This window comes from Passer montanus, unplaced genomic scaffold (genome assembly GCF_014805655.1).
Source record: "Passer montanus isolate IOZ18808 unplaced genomic scaffold, ASM1480565v1 scaffold17, whole genome shotgun sequence".
Lineage (NCBI taxonomy): Eukaryota > Metazoa > Chordata > Aves > Passeriformes > Passeridae > Passer > Passer montanus.
Window position 1 is genome coordinate 547,509 of NW_024364270.1, and position 17,022 is coordinate 564,530.

General features: G+C 37.9%; 1 protein-coding gene across 6 annotated transcripts in view; it reads left to right on the forward strand.

The window, feature by feature from the left end:
- Window positions 1–15,902, forward strand: part of TBC1D30 (TBC1 domain family member 30) — a 52,372-nt gene extending 36,470 nt beyond the window's left edge. For 3 of the 6 annotated variants that reach the window (XM_039703825.1, XM_039703830.1, XM_039703828.1), the window contains 7 exons: window positions 993–1,161; window positions 4,027–4,132; window positions 9,519–9,631; window positions 9,788–9,927; window positions 11,502–11,708; window positions 11,929–11,985; window positions 13,298–15,902. In XM_039703825.1, the coding sequence (XP_039559759.1) occupies window positions 993–1,161; window positions 4,027–4,132; window positions 9,519–9,631; window positions 9,788–9,927; window positions 11,502–11,708; window positions 11,929–11,985; window positions 13,298–14,079 (1,574 nt within the window). In that variant the 3' untranslated portion in view covers window positions 14,080–15,902. The remainder of the gene's footprint in view (window positions 1–992; window positions 1,162–4,026; window positions 4,133–9,518; window positions 9,632–9,787; window positions 9,928–11,501; window positions 11,709–11,928; window positions 11,986–13,297) is intronic. The other 3 variants (XM_039703827.1, XM_039703829.1, XM_039703826.1) reach the window with 2 other exon arrangements.
- The last annotated feature ends 1,120 nt before the right edge of the window (window positions 15,903–17,022 follow it).

Consider the following 17,022-nt stretch of genomic DNA (forward strand, 5'->3'; position numbering starts at 1 on the left):
GGCTCATATAGCTATTGTGGGAAGAGTTACAATGTGAGAGCCAGTGGGGGCTGGTTATATTTCTTCACCTGGATCCTTACCACTACACAGGTACAAAACTCAGAAGTACATCTTGGGTTGCTACCTGACAACTGGCTTTGCACTGTGATTTTTTTTTTTCTGGCATAGCATTCTGTTCCAGACTTACAGCTCTTTTATTTGGGAATGTTCTGGGGAGCGTAAGAGGTTTTTTGTTAGTTGATTTGGTTTCTTTTTCAGTTGGGAAGATAAGTGCACCGTGCATTCCACTTTAGAAAAGATCTGCTGCTATGTTCCATGTGTCTCTGCCCAAACTGTGTAAAAAACAAATAAATGGTATCAAGAAAATATTTACTGTTTGAAAGTGTTTTCACAGGCTGGCCTTCAGTACCTAAGTTGATACTGGGATGCACAAAGTGTTCTCTGAGCATAATGAAAAAGTAAAACTTTAGAGTTTCATCCTGAAAAACTACATTTTCAGGATACAAAGTACACCAGGATATTAAAATAATAGATATGACTTTACAGAGACAGTCACCTTCACCTTATCACCATGTAGATAAAGACTTTGGCCACCAGTTGGTGAAAAAATGTAGCATTTTGTGAGGAAGTTGGTGGGTTTGGGTTTTTTTTTTTGATAGAAGCTTTTATTTCATATGGCTTTGGGGAAGGAGAAACAGTCTTTTTGAAATAAGGGGGAAAAGTGTGGTGGTGTATTCCAGGGTTTGTATTTCAAAGCCAATGATGCTGCTTTTTTATAATGCAGGAGAATGGAAGGTGACTGTAAATTTTCAATTTTTCTTCTCAGCTTATCTTTGGACAGCTTTGCAGGCTAAGTAAGTTTTGAGCAGTAACAGAGGTCCTAGAATGTCTGGTGGATTTTATGATGCAGTTTATACTCCTTATAAAATGATAGTAAAATTGCAGTTACTTCAAGTAAACCGTTTTTTGCTTGTTTATTTTTTTAACTTCAGGAGGCTATGAACCCCCACTTACAAATGTCTTCACTATGCAGTGGTTTCTGACACTCTTTGCCACCTGTCTGCCTAACCATACAGTTCTGAAGATCTGGGATTCAGTATTCTTTGAAGGCTCTGAAATTATACTGAGAGTAGCTTTGGCTATCTGGGCAAAGCTGGGAGAGTAAGTGGTCATTTTTATATGATTTTTCTTTTGATGTTTAACTTTTGTTTTCCTTGAGGTGTTCTCAATTCTAAACAAGATACAATCTTTCAGGAGAATGATTGTTTTGAAAAAGCTGCAAAAAGGACCTTTATGGTTTCTTAAAAACTTGTGATTCTGACATCATGTCAGAATAGGCACCATAATTAATAGACCCTTTTTGCAGAAAATGTCTCCAGTTGTTGGAGTTGTCTGTGTATATTGTCTTCGTGCTGTGTTAAAAGGTTGGACTTTCCTGAACATAAACTTCTGAACGAACTGGTAAATATTCTGTGTAAAGACACACAAAGAGATTTGAGGGTGACCAACTAATTTAGTTGGGTACCTGAAAGTGGGGATGTTAATTCCCTTACTTTCACTTAAGGAGACTTAAGGATTTGAGCCCATTGGCTTTGCCCAGTACAAGAGTTCAATGTTACTAAGGGAATGACCCTGTGGTATGTGAGTCTTTTCTGTTAAGGCCTGAAAATGAATTTTCCTGAAATTCTCAGCTTTTAAGTACATTCCAGCCAAATTTCTATTGTAGTCCTTTGTGGCCTTGGAAACTCACCACATGGCCAGAACACAAGAGATGGTTAGCTCTTCAAACTCCTCTGTTGTCAAAGCAAATATTTGTTTTCCAAAGAGTTTACAGTGCTCCCAGAGAAATGAGTTTTGTCACTGGCTTCAGTGGGAGGTGTGAGCTCTGACAGGTCATGCAGATGTTAGTTCAGCTGGAAACATTTTTCAGTTGGTATCAGCAGCTGCATTGATTTTTTTTTGTGATGCATATTAAAACTTGTCTTCCTTTTTTCTCTGAAATTGAACCACTGGGATTTATGTTCTGTTCTGCCCTTGGAGGTTTCATTTCCTTTTTTCTTTCTGAATAAATTAGCTGCAGGCCAGTTGCATTGTAAGAGGATTTTTTTAGTGCATTTAACTTTTAATCTGAAGAATAATAATTATAATAATAATTTCTTGAAAGCTTTTTTAATTATTCAGTTCATGAATGAAACTTGCATAAATCATTTGCATTGGGATTAAGCTATATGTAGTCACATAGTGTTTTAGATAACAAGTTCTTCCAGTAGATCTCTGTACACTTAAAAGTTATAATTGTGAATGCTACAACTCATAACATGATAAAAAGGAAGTTACTACTTTTAAGATTTTACCATAAAATTTAAAGAAAAAATTAAACATATTGTAAGAAATTGAAAGGAACAGAATCAAGAAATATGTAAGAATGTGTGTAAGAGAAATAAGCTGATCACAGTGCACATCTTGTAACTGTTGTTTGTGGGGAATGGGAGAAGGTCTGGTAAAAGACTGGGCACTGAGAAGATTGTGATATTTTTATTTCTCTTTGTCCACCATTAGAACTAGAACGGGGGATTCCAAGAGGTGGGGCCAGAAATAGTGTTTTAGTCTCATGATCTTCATACTTCTCAAGATTCATTCTCAAAATGAAAATAGGGTGAGAAGTGCATTTTTAAAATGTAGGTGGCTTGATCGTACTTCTGTTTTGAGGGAATGGGGAGGTTAAATATAGGTGCAGTAGAGAAAGCAGTATGTGAAGGTCATGAGAGACTGAAGGAAATGTAGGTGGCTTGATCATACTTCTGTTTTGAGGGAGGCTGAAGGAATGGGGAGGTTAAATATAGGTGCAGTAGAGAAAGCAGTATGTGAAGGTCATGAGAGACTGAAGGTATCAGGGCAGGTAAGCCATAAGTTTGTGATAATTGGCTACATGCCCACTGTTTATACTACTTTTTAATTTTTTTTTAGCTATGTAATCAGTACTTTACCCAAACTGTGTTAAGATTTCAGGAGTTCCATAGCTCAGTGGTTGTTATGTACAGATGCTGAAGATCAAGGGAAGCTGCTTCTTCTATTGCTTAAGAAAAAAGGCAGTGTATTTTTTTTCATCATTCCAGCATCCAGGGTTTTAGAGGAGAGGCTACAATATGTAGCCATCAAAGCACTTCCTTGGGATATAAGAAAAACAAATTTTTCACTTGACAGGAGAGATGTTTAGCAGCTGACCCTAATGTGTGTAGAACACCAACTCACGAAAGCATATTACTCATATTTCTCTTCCTCTAGATGACACTCAGTGTGTTTAGAATGATTCTGTGCTTTTAGAAATGTAAAGAAAAGTGCAGAAAAAGTATCCAGTTGAACCCCCTTCCCAAAACAAGGCAAACAAAAGCATCCTACCAAAGCAAACAAATAACCAAACCAACACAGTTCCCATCCCTAGTTTAGAAATAGTATTCACAAATATGATGAGTGAATTTTCCTTCATTGTGCTTTATGTTAATTATTTTTAACACAATGACATGTATGAATGTGCCTATACTTAATTTATTCTACAGGAATGGTTTCTGGCCAGTGAATATCTTCCTGTCTGACAAAGTTCAGACAGTGAATTTGGCCATTTGGTGCATGGTGAAGAATGGGTGATGAGGTAGTCAAGAAATCTTTATGTTCCCTTTTTGAGCTGATAAGAGAACCCCCTGGTGCTAGTAGGAGGAAAAATGTATTGATTCTTGTGCTGTAGAAGCGAAAGGGGCAGAGGGAATAGCCTGTCTGGAGATACATTAGTCTGTTATCATGGGGAGTCAGGACAGTAAACTGTTGTCAGTGCATCTTCTTACTGCTGCAGCTTTGCCAGTGTTGTGTGCATAATTTTATTATTTGGAAGTCTAGGCAGAACTGCAAATAAACTTAAAAGTTAAGCTGTCTAACAGAAATGCATATTTTATCCAAGAAAATCAGTTTTGCTTTGAGCATGTAGAATCATATGTAAAAGTCAAATAAAAACCAATATGTATTTTGATGTAGGCAAATTGAGTGTTGTGAAACTGCAGATGAGTTTTACAGTACTATGGGCAAGCTGACCCAGGAGATGCTTGAAGACAGTCTGATTGACAGCAATGAACTTATGCAGGTGAGTAATTGTGACATAATTAATTTTTGTGTTTTCTGTGCTGATTTATTCAGGTCTTGATTTCTAACAAATTACATTTTTCTTCAAATACTGCAGAAATCTAAATTCTCCCAAGAATAAAAGTTTCAGATAACAGGGTTGAGTTAGCATGTCAATGAAACAAGTAGGTCACCTGCAGTCCTGCAGTTAGAGCTAGAATCTTATTTTTATATGAAATGTAGAGAACCACTAGGTGTCATTTAATAAAAATTGATGCTATGTTGACAGCTAGTCTTTTGGGATATAATGCTCAATTTCATTTACAGAAGATGTAGAATCTTTAGTAGTCACCATTTTTAGGGGGTTCTTTTGCCTTATTTTTATGTTTTGGTGAGGTTTTTATTACACTGTGTCCTTTCCATTTTGCAGACACTGTGGGAAATAAAAGTTTATAAAGTGAGAAGTATATAAAAAGTCCTTCATGATTTAAAAAAAACCCAAAACATGAACAGTCAGTAGTGTACTGTAAACAAAGACATTTGTAGATAATTGCAGTGCCTGAATTATTAAAGCATATGCTATTGTATGAGAACAAAGACCCACTTTGTTCTGGGAAAGGAAAGGGCCTTTAGCATAGCAGATAATTTTATTTATTTATTTACAGTTACACTTATTCTTGTGATATTTTTAAGGTGTTGTTTACTCAGATGCTTTATAAGGACTTCATGCTACAGTTCTGGAACTTTCCTTTTGATAAGTTAGAGCATAGTGATCAAATGAGAGCAAGTACAGAGAATATAATTCACCTGAAACTTTGTGCCTGACTTAAGGGAAGGAAAAAAATCAGTCGGTGGAGCTACAAAAGTTTAATAACAGTTATTAGCTTAGTTGACTTCTATTACCTATTGTTGAAAGACTATGTTAAAATACACTGTTTTCAGCTTTATTATTTTGGTCCTTGTTATTTTGTCCGATGAGGAAGCTCTAGGAATGGGAGAAGTGAGTGTTGTGGCTTTGTTTTGCTTCAAAAATTGAAAAGCAGCTGGTCACAAGCTTTTTAAAAAAGTGTTGAAGTTCTTCACAAGACAGTTCAGATAGTGAGGATGTGTAAGGAGGGCAGCACAAGTTGACATCTTCTCATTGTCTTTCAGTTCCTGGTCTCCAGTGTGGTACAAAATCAAGATGTGGCATTTGTGAATAAGAATGATTTTGGGGAAGCTGGGGTGGTCTTTTGTGACTCTGTGGATTTCTTTCTTTGCCGCTGTGTATAATAGAAGATAAGGCATGGGTAATTTACTCATTGGAGGGATTTTTTTTTTAACTCTTGCAAGTAGAGATACCAGCAAATTAGCAATCTTTTTGTGCTTGAGCAAAAAATGAGTATTTGGCACAACACATACATGTGTTCATAGTCTATGTGTGTATTTTATGGCACTGACAGGGGTTGGAGGGATTTTTTTAAAACTCTTGCAAGTACAGATACCAGCAAATTAGCAATTTTTTTGTGCTTGAGCAAAAAAAATGAGTATTTGGCACAATAGATACATGTGTTCATAGTCTATGTGTGTATTTTATGGCACTGACAGGAGTATTAAGGTAGGATGGCATTGCCACTGATATGGAGAATGTGGCAGGTTTAAGTTCTGTGTGTGGAGGAGCAGTGTATCTGGTTTATGTGTGTCCTCTCAGTTGAAGAAACCACAATAGAGGTCTCATAGCTTTCTCCAAGTGAAAGAAGGCACTGGCAGTGTAGCCATCTCTGAAGTCTCCACTCTTTACCCTAAGTGGAAAGAATAAGGAACTACAAGAGTTTACCATCAGGGCATATACGTGCTACCATGTATCTGGTTGGAGAAAAAAATTAAGAAATATGAACCATTGCATTAATGAAAAGATCCAGGCTGCTTGAACATGCTGTTTTATAAAATTACTTTAAGCTTTTTCAGAGGAGTCATCCAAAGATGCTTTGTTTTCATTTTTTTGCTTTTCCCCTAATAAAAATCAGAATTATTTATTTACATCTAATATTTTTTACAAGATGGCTCAAGGACTAGAATCCTACTGTAGAGAAAGGATTATAATATCCCACTCTGCCTTCCCTACACATTTCAGAAGAGCTCGCTGGTAGCAATCATCTCACTTCTTTTAGACTTGCATAACACTTATATTTGCATTTGAACTACTTGTCCAGGCTCACTTCAGCCAGTGTAACAGGCACTTCTCAACCACTGGAAAATGAATTGTGCTCTAAGAGCCTTGTTTCTTTTAGGAGTTAGAGGAGGGAGGCACAGCTGGTCCTTCAAGGGAAGTGTTGGCAGAGTAGATGTCTTAAGTAGCACAGGGGACTCGTCCTCATTCTTTCCACCAGCATGTGTAGTTGCTGCAGTTTGGTCATTCCCATGCAGACAGTACCTATAGCTAGGATGGGAACCTTAAAGCTTTTGCAGACTTGACCCTTGTGTAACAAAAGTTCTTAACGTTTACTGAAGAGAGCGTGAAGGCATTGGAGGAGCAAGCCAGTCTACAGTTCCCTCCTTTTTCAGATTGAACAGTTTGGGTGAATAAAGGGTAAGTGCTGTACACATCAGATTCTAGGCTAGGTATGTATTGGTTCCAATGTGGAGGCAGAAAGCTGTACATCCAGTGTCTGCAGATATTCTAAACAGAGTGTGCTAGACTGAGTCTCTGCTTCCATGCCTTGTCAGAAAGTGAGCATTTTTATAACCAGCTAAACTGATTCAGTTTGTACACCCAGGAACATTGCAGCACAGAGGAGATGAGAAGCCAACTGGAGGAGAGGCATCCCTTTGTATTTACCAGAATGGAGGGCAAAAGGGATTTATCCTTCTGTGGTACTCTAGCATTTTGGACTATCTGCCTAGGCAGTTGCCCTGATTTCATGGTATTCACTGTTAACTTTCTACTTGAGTAGCACTTTGTCTGTTTTCTTTTGGGTTTGTTTTTGCTTGTGCTTTTTGTTTTGTTTTCTTAATCAAACTGAAAAGAAAGAAGATCCTTAAACCAGTGAGGGGCAGCTATGGAGAGAAGTATGTTTGATAAGTTGTCTGCAAAATGGCTTACCCTGTTTGGAAGCCACTGCCCATCACCTCCCATATGGTGTTCAGCTGAGGGTATAGAGAGCTTTGCATTTTTAGAGTAAGGCAAAGGATTGTCAGAAGATTTAAGGTGAGAGTAGAGGGGTTTTGTCTTTTTTCGTTCTCAGGATCTGTCCCTTATGTAAATAAGATGCTAAGTTTGGCTGCATCATGCTTTTGTGTGTAGGCTATTTTTCTCTGGCACAGTTCCCCAGAATTAACCAAATGGCACCCGAGGCTGTGTAATGACAAGAAAAATAATGCTTTGACTCTGAATTGTCACTGGGAAGATATCAGAGCTGTTGGCTGGCAATATTTTTTTTAAATTTCCAGTGGAACTGGCACTGGCATAAAATTTGTTTTGTGGATCTTTAGCCAGGTGGTAAAGCAAGGCCTGCAGTTATAACCTGATAACAATAGTTAAACTAAAAATTTGTATGCTAAATGAAAGAACTTGTAGAAGATGTGGAAGAGACACACATTGGAGACTGGCAAAAGCTAAAAGCATAATCTGAAACAGTAGGTGCAAGGAGCAAATGGAAGAATTGGAGTCGACTGTTTCACTTAAAGGGTAACTAGCATATGGAACAAGTTACCTGAGAAGGACATTGACATAAGGAGTAGAAATAAATTCCAGACAAACTTCTGGAGAGAGTTGAAACATATGGAAAAAAATAAAACCTAACAGGAAAGTCTGGTGGAGATCAAACAAGCAGGCATACATGTTGGGTTGGAGGAAGGTCTTTCTCCAGGTCATAAAATCCCTTTGTCTGGTAGAGCAATGGGAAATCACTGTTCAGGCCCTAGGGAATATTCATCTTTCACAGTAGCATTGTAGTTTAATGGAGTAGCAAAACTTCAGTTCGTGCTATGGATTTTTGAAGGCATCTTCCTTTCCTTTTGAAGACATCTTCCTTTCCTTAGAGGCTGTGCATGGCTTGAACTGTAAAAGCATTCTCACACAGAAGCCTGTTGAGGGGCATTGTTGCCCTGTCTCTGATTCAGAGGGGACTGCCCTTCCTGCTCCTCAGTGCTTAGATCAATGCCATTAATGAAACTTTTTTCCCTCCTTATGTCAGGAAATGTCTAGTACTGAATTCATGTTTGCAATTTTCCTTAGTGTACTTAGCAAAGACAAGGCATGGTTCAAGAATGGATTATGTAGAAACTGTTCAGAATTTCCTTTCATCTTAATTGAGGTCATTTGCCTTCAGATGAAAATGTCACTGACTTAAAAGCACAGGAAAAAAAAATATATATAAGTGAAGATTTACTGTCATAGCTAATGAGAAAATTTTATGTTGCTGTCTTTCAAAAGTTATTTAATTTTCAGGATGTGGAAAAGCTTTAATATTTCAGAGTAACTATGGGAAATTATATATATATATTTTCTTCTGACACTGAGACTCGAAATGAATTATTTGGCAGTTATTTGTAAGTTCTGAATAGTAAAAAAAAGCCGGGGGAAAAGGCAACTAAAGTACGTAGGAACAAATCGGCAATGATATTGTATTGAATGTGATGTATCTTTATGCCAGGTTGGTTGGTGACTTACAGTAAAAATAATGCTGAAAGGAAATGCATTTGCAACTCTGTATCTTTTAAAACTCTGAGTATTGATGTAAAGAAAATGTATTAGCATTTTGATGACCTTGTTTTAGAAAAATTACTACCTTTACCCCACCAAATCCCACCTTTAGCCTCAAAACCAACCAGCAATCAAAACTAGAAACTGAGGGAAGAAAACTTGGATATGTTGGATCCTTCCTCTTTAGTGATGATTTTTGTGCCGGTGTGATTTCCTTCACACAAGCTCTTGAGCTTCTCAGGTAAAATAATGAACCAGCTAACAGTCCATATCAATGAGGATCTGCCCCTTCCTATCTTGCTAGTGCTATTACTTTGTTGAATACTTTCTCCTGGAAAGATCGCCAAATCCTAAATGATGCATTCATGTAAGTGAAATCATAATTGGAGGAGGGTTTCTGGTGTACTGGCAAGAAGGGATTGACAATAATTATTAAATGAGTATAGGAGTTGTAAAGGATCCTACAGCTCATGTTATCAGTTCCTTTATTTTTTTTTTTAACAGAACTGTGTATCTTTCTAGTGAGTCAGTCTTTTTTTTTTTTTCTTACAGGAAATACTGACTGAATCATTAAGCTAGACCATTTTCTTACAGCATGTGAATATGCAAAAATGTGCAGCCTTTAATCCTGCGAGACTGTGGAAGTCTGTTAATGGAAAAATGTTTTGTGAGACTGTTAATTAAAGCAAAAAGTTTTTAAAGTTGCCTTTTTTTCACCCCCCAGACTGTTTACACCATGGCTCAGTTTCCTTTCCCACAACTGGCAGAATTGAGGGAGAAATACACATACAATATTACTCCTTTCCCTGCAGCAGTAAAATCAACTTCATTTTCAGGGTAAGTTTGAAATGCACAGCTTATGGTGTATGGAGTTATTGTTTACCCTTTGCAGGTGGATTCTCCCTGCATGCTTCTAAAAAAGATTAAAATGCTTAGTAATGTTCACATTTAAGAATGTATCTTCCTTACTTCTCTTATGTTCTCTTTTGACAGCAGGTTAGGCAGAACCAGAGACAGCGATGAAGAGAATGACTTAGATGATGAAGACTCAATTGCTAATGCAATTGGCTGTCTTGGACCATTAAGTGGGTTTTTGGCACCAGAGCTCCAAAAATACCAAAAGCAGATGAAAGGTAGAAGTGACTTCTTTAATTTTGGAAAACACAGTTAAATCTATATGACCTGGCAGAAATCATCTGCAGTTCTCTCTGTGAAGGCTGCTATAGAAAATGTGTTTTCTATGCACACAGAGGTTACAGCAGGTACCAAATGACTTGCTCTGTGCTCCATGAAGATGTTGCCAAAGCCAGGTTAGAAGGCTGTAGGTGTACAGTATATGATGGCGTGAGTTAAGGATTTGGCTACAGTAATGGTAACAAAACAACCCCATAGTGTTGCCCACACACACAAAAAAGAAGCATATGTGGAAAAAATTCCACCCTAAATCAATGCATATTTCTGAGACAGCTGTTGAGTAGTCAGCATTTTCTGAAGGGTGTTCCTTTAAGAAATGATCTTTATTAACATACGCATTGCTAATACTGCAACCAATCAGCAGTGAATGAACTCTGCAGGTGATTTCACTGCCCTTATGGCCAGACCTTCATATTGTTGTATGTTTTGGATATATTCAATATGTCACCATTTTTCAAATCCTTTTGCACAGAAATAAAATTTCTTGACAGAATTGTAAGAAGACCAGTGCAAATTCTCTATAAGCTGTACAAAATGCTGATCCATACAAGAAAAGCAGTAGTCTTTATGAAATGGTACTGGATCATCAGTCATTTCACAGTATCCTGGGAGAGGCCATTTTTATTTATCCCCACCTTACCCTCAAAAAACCCCAGACTGATGTAACAAGTTGCTGTTCACACTTCATCATTCTTGTGGCTTGGTTTTGCTGAGACCTGTAAGCTGCAATTCTCCTCGGTTGCTGTGGTGTTTTATTTTTCCCTTCCTGGGGGACTCTCTACCTGCTGCTTCAAGCTAGCACTTAGTCAGAACATCAAACTGCTGTTGCAAACTATGCCAAAGACAAATAAACATTCCTTGAAAAAGAATTATCCTCCTGACCCTGTAGTGCCAGGTTGGTGCATCAGAAACAGCTGTGAAAATAAACTGCTCTGCTGCTAATGCTCTGCAGCTGTTGGTCAGAGATGCTCTCAAGCTGTCTGATCCTCAGCTGCTCTGTGCCTATCCTTTTTGTTGCTACTATCAGCTTTCTCCCTGTGGTATTCTGTTTCTTGATGCTTCTTGCTGGTGGCACTAGGTTGGTTGTTTAATCTCATGCCTGCTTGACTGTAACATATTTTGTAACTTGCATTTCTGGCCTCTACGACAACCAAGTATCTTTTATAATCTGTTACTGAATTACTTCAGTGGTGGCTTGATGTACTTTTGGATATTTGAAAAGCTGTGCTTACAACTTTGCACTGCCATGTTAATTGACTTTTATACTCTTTAACCTCCCCTCAAACCCCTGCTATTCTTAAGCAGTGCTGCCATTTATAATACTTCTTATTGTAAATAACACAGCTTAGTTAAATATGCATATTATAATAAATTTCTAATTGAAGACTACAGTTAAATAAGATGGTAGGAATGAGACACAGACTTCCCTTGGAAATAATCTACAAAAGTACAGATACATCTCTTGAGTATGCCAATTTACTGCTCACCTCCACTTTATTCCCTCCTTCTACAGATCAGAATGAAGAACAAAGTCTTGGTTCTAGTAACATTGCAGAGTTAAGTCCAGGAGCAATAGATTCTTGCAGAAGTGACTATCAGACTGCTTTTAACAGCATGATGATGGAACGTATGACCACTGATATTAATGCACTGAAAAAGCAATATTCCAGGATAAAGAAGAAGCAACAGCAGCAGGTTCACCATGTGTACATCAGAGCAGGTAACACATCAAAACGTGCTTCATTTCCTGATTTACTGCAAACTAACTTCATCAGGCAAATGACATTCTTTTACATTTAACCAAAAAGGCAAAATAAGAAAGACTGATGAAATAACATTAAAGTAAATGCTGACATTAATGATCTAACATTAGTAGTAAAGTGAGTACCGTGTCATGGAGACAGAAAACAAGAAGGTGATATTTTTTCTTCTTTTGTCAGGATCTGAAGATGATGACCCTGGGGTTTTCTTAGGTCCCAGGGACCAACTAAATAATGGTATTTAAAAATGGCTTTGCTATCTGGGTGCATTGTGGTGATCTCTCTGATTAAAAAACTTTAAGTCTTTGGCATTCTTGGAATTGACATATTGATGCACTGAAAAAATTGAATGCAGAGATGAGGATGCTTGAGATCATGTGGCAGGTAGATTCCTGGCTGGTCTGTATTATCGAAACTCCTCTGAATTCATCTGGGCATGTCAAATTATGCAGCTGAAGGAACTAGCTTACATGTTCCATTGTGGCTGGCAGTTTCACTAGCCATAGTGATACTGTTGTGAGGACTGAGCTGGACATCAGTCCCTTAGTTAACAACCCATGTTATGGAGTCTGTCTCCTTAACTGTCAGACTCAGCAGTGCAAGGGTTGGCATGAAATGCATAGCTGAAGGTTTTACTGGGTGTACAAGCTGAACACAGCTCACCCCACTCATTCCTCCCTGCTTAAGTGTCATCTTTGTAAGTTCACTATTGAACCATGCAAGTGGGTCACTCTGGAGAATTGTTTCTCTTCCAGATTGTCTAAACCTGTGCTAGCAGGAGCATTGCTACATGCAACTGCAATTTTTTATGTACATGGTTTAGAAGCATTTTTTAAAAAATGTTAGTGAAGTGTTTGCTTTGAACAGAGGCTGTAGCCAGCAGAAAGAGTGCGAACAGTAAAATGTTGATTCCCAAAGATGCCAACCGCTACCTTCCACGCACAAATCTTTCTAATCTTACTAATCACGATACAGGGCTGGGTTTGTCATTTAATCAAACTGTAATCTAATCACTAATTCTGAGTCTACTCCTCTGGCTTAATAAGACGTGGTTTTATGCATTAAAAGTACTTCTGTTTGTTTTCCATTTTCCAGTCACACAAGCCTCATGGAGAGACTTGTGTGACTGACCTCGTATGGAGACTGAATTGCCTCTTGCTGTTGGAAGAGAAATGAAGGAGAGGGGAAATATCAGAAGCCAATATTAATGTTAAATTATCAGTTTTAGTGCAATTCCAAAAATCAAGAAGCTATTTTTAAAAATTATTTATTTTCATGGTATTCCTGGCTTGGGGCTTCCCCATAGGTGCAAAGCAGTGAGGGAGGGCAGAAAATCCTTATATAGAAGGTGCTGCTTTGTGTTCAACTCTAAGACATAAGTGAAATTCAGTGATGATTTTTAAATTTGGGGTTTTTTTTTAAAATACATTCTGTCCTACAAACCTTTGCTGTATCTCAAGAAAGTATCAAATTTGGTGGTAGATCCTTAGAACATTAATTTGTTTTGTTCTTTAATAATACTGTGTTTCTTTTAAATGCTTTCTTTCAGACAAGGGGCCAGTTACCAGCCTCCTCCCTTCTCAGGTAAACCATTCCCCAGTGATAAACCACCTCCTTTTAGGAAAGAAGATGAAATTGAATAACAAGTCTCTCAAAAATGCTGTTATTCACATCCCAAGCCATGCTACAGGGAAGATGTCTCCCATTCCCCAAGAAGATCTTAAAACAAAACTGAACTCTCCATGGCGCACTCACATACGAGTTCATCGGAAGAACATTGCTAGGGCCAAAGGCCAGCTGGGCTATGGAGATACTGTAGGACTGATAGATGAGCAGAGTGAGAGCTGTAAAACAAACAGTCTTGGTGCAAAGGAGGACACTTCCAAACATGCTGACATTGGAGAAAGAGAAGAAGGTGATTTGGATGACAGGACTACTCGGAAAGCTGACCAGCAGTCATCTGAGGCAGACTCTACAGACAGCGGTACAAACATGTCCATGGTTCAGCTAAAACTGGAAGCACTGGAACTCACCTCAGATACCCAAACCGATGTGGAGCCAACATCCCATCGATCCAGCCAGCCACGTTTATCAGAGTCTTCCACTTCCTCCAGAGACAGTGGAAACCTGGCTAAATCGCCCCAGCCTGGGAACCCAAAACCACAAGTCTTCAATCCTTTTCCCAGTGTCAAGCCTCTTCGAAAGTCAGCCACAGCCAGGAATTTAGGGCTATATGGCCCCACTGAAAGAACACCAACTGTACACTTCCCACAAATGAGCAGAAGTTTCAATAAATCTGCCAGTGGCAGCAGTGGGACAAGGAAACGATGATATGCTGCTACTTATTATTTCTGACAGCAACAAAAGAATTTTTATTGCCTTTTTTTTAATGTGTGCATGTGTACGTGCGTCCCAAAGCGTTTCTAATTGCTAGTTAAGTAACAGGGACAAAAGTGGTTAGCAGATATATAAATAGGTGTCTTTGAAAATTGTACTTCCATGTTGTTATGGGATAGATTAGTGAAGATGCACTCTAGCATACTTTTGTTAATTCTGATGGTCCTCTGTAAAATAAACATTAATTTGCAATGTGAAGCATACTCTTTCTTAAAGTCTAACTCAGACATTAAATCACCAGCTGCCTTTAACCCCTCAGCCCCACCAGCTGCCTCCTGTCTAGCTGAGCTCAAAGGACCAATTGTCCAGTGCAGCAGACAGGTGTAACAGTTTTTGTGACTGTTAAGCAGCATCTCCATCCGACCTCATCATCATACTCTGGGAGTAGCTGGAGAAGCCACAACAAACAGAAGCACAAGCAGCCCTAGCAATCAAAAGTGTCACTTTGTGACATCTGTATTCAGATATTCTTGAGCAGCATTTTGTGCTTCTCTTCCCACAGCAATTCTCTGCTGATGCTATTTTTAATATAAACCTAAACACTGAGCATGAGAACAGTAGACATAAGTCCATCCACAAGACAGGTTTGCTCTTTGTTACAGGTGTACATACATACATTTATGTTACTTACTGCTGGAGAGTTGCAGCACCGTAAAATTAGGAATTAGCTACAACTATTTGTATAGTTGTATGATTATTATTCTGATGCATCTTGGCTTCAATGGATTTAAAAGCTATTATCTAGATTAGACTTGTAGTTAAATAATATTTGCCAGCTTAGCACTAGGTGAAATATATGAATGTTCCAAAGTAGTTTAGGGGTTTAAATTCTATAAATAGAGTGATTAGATACTTAGAGTGCCACTTCCCATTAAAAGCCAACACATCAGCTGCTATGTTAGTGGGATGTGCCCTCGGGCTTCCATGTCTTGGTTCCTCTTTGGTGTGAAAGAAAGTGATAAACTGAGTATTTATTTCCAAATCAAAAAGCAGAGCTGATAAATACTGTAAGACAAGTATTTATGTGTGTATAACAGAGCCAGACAGGAAAAATAAACCTAGATAATTCAATGTCAGGACTGCAAAATCAAGTAATCAAACTCCAAGAAATTCAGGTTGTTCTTAAATCATTGCAGCTCTGTCAGATGGTGTGTACTGACTGTGATTCATTACCTTGATTTCAAGTTTCCTGTGGCATGAAAGGGCCAATATTTAAACTGCAGTAATGATGAATCAACACCATTGTATGTAATATCTTACTTGCTTAAAAAAATTCTTTGTTAAATTTGCAAATTAATATATATCATTGTCTATGAATGTATTCCATAACCTATAGTATGTGACACCAGTTTTACTGTATACCATAACTTATAAGCTGTACAGTATACTTTGTTCATTGTTGTGGGAACAGTTTTATTTTGCTGTTGTTTCATATAAGTGTATGCATATAAAGTAATATACAACTATGAACACTATAATTATAAAACAGGTGTAGGTCAGATCTTGGCCCTGCCTTATTTCCAGGCGATAGTAGTATTGTCACTAATGATTACTTACAGCACTCAGTAAATTTAAAATAATGTAGAATTTAGTCTCTGATTATTGATTGTATGTGAATTGTTTTTGCACTAAATTAGAAGAAATGGACTTCTCAAAACTTTTCCTGTGAATCATCCTCCCCAGTTTTTCTTAGCTTCAGTGTATCACACGGCTGTATGCTGAACCCATACAAATAAAAGGACTGTCAGTCTGTAAAACCTGCTAAAATGGTCCAAGTATGTGCATGAATTTTCAACATTTTAGGAAATAAGCAGTGGGAAATCAGTGAATTATGCATGGATAAGGGTCTGGGGAAAGAGCAACACATTCCAGTGTTTCAGAACAAATAGTAATTTACAAGTGTGCATTCACGTCTTGGACTGTTAGGATTGAGGTACCACAGCTGCACAGTGCATTAGTTTGATGGTGCCTGCTGCAGGAAATTTTCTTAAAGAACTACTTGATGAGAAAATAGAATGTTGTGTTAGCTACCTCAAAGGTACATTTCTATACCTCAAAGGATACTCACTCTCTATCTGAAATACTGTTGGAATATACAGCAAAAACAACTTCATTGCTCAGTACTGAGACAGAACATTAAGATGAGGTCCAGAGAACCAGTGAACTCCAGAGAAGTTTCCAGAGAAATTTCCCATTATTTTTCCTTAAAGAATCCCTTGAGCAAATGAGCTCTAGTGATGAAGCAAGTTGTGCTTGGAAGAATGACATCGCAGCACTGAGGGTGCTGGGAAGTATGATGGTGGGAATCTGCTCTGTAAACATTTTGTTCTCCTTGAGCCTACTTGTTCTAATGCTCTATTCCATGTGATCAGATGACACTTCTGTTTGTTGGGTTTTTTTAAAATTCCTAGAGTTTGGGGTTTTGGGATATTTTTGGTGTTTTGTGGGTTGTCTTTTTTTTTGTTTTGTTTTGGGTTTTTTTTTTTTTTTTTTTTTTTTCTTGGTTTGGTTTTGATTTGGTTTGGTTTTTTAAGGATTTTAATAGGATCCTGTTGACTTTTACTTCTGAGCATGTGTTTCACCATGATCATGATCAAATGAAAGCTCTCAAAGGACAGGCATTTGATTCAATTTTGCAGAACTTACAGGTCTGCAGGTGGAAACAGGTCCACAGCTCTTCAGAGATTATTAAAAATTGTCTATGCTTTGGGGGTAAAAATAGCAGATAGAAGGGAGAAGTTTTTCAGAATTGCTGTCAGCAAAAATTGGTTTCATCCACAACAGCAGCTATAGTGCAAATTCAATTTTGTGTAACTCACAAAAATCTTACCTCCATTCAAAACAAGCTAAGTGGCTACTAGAAAGGCAGCAAAATAT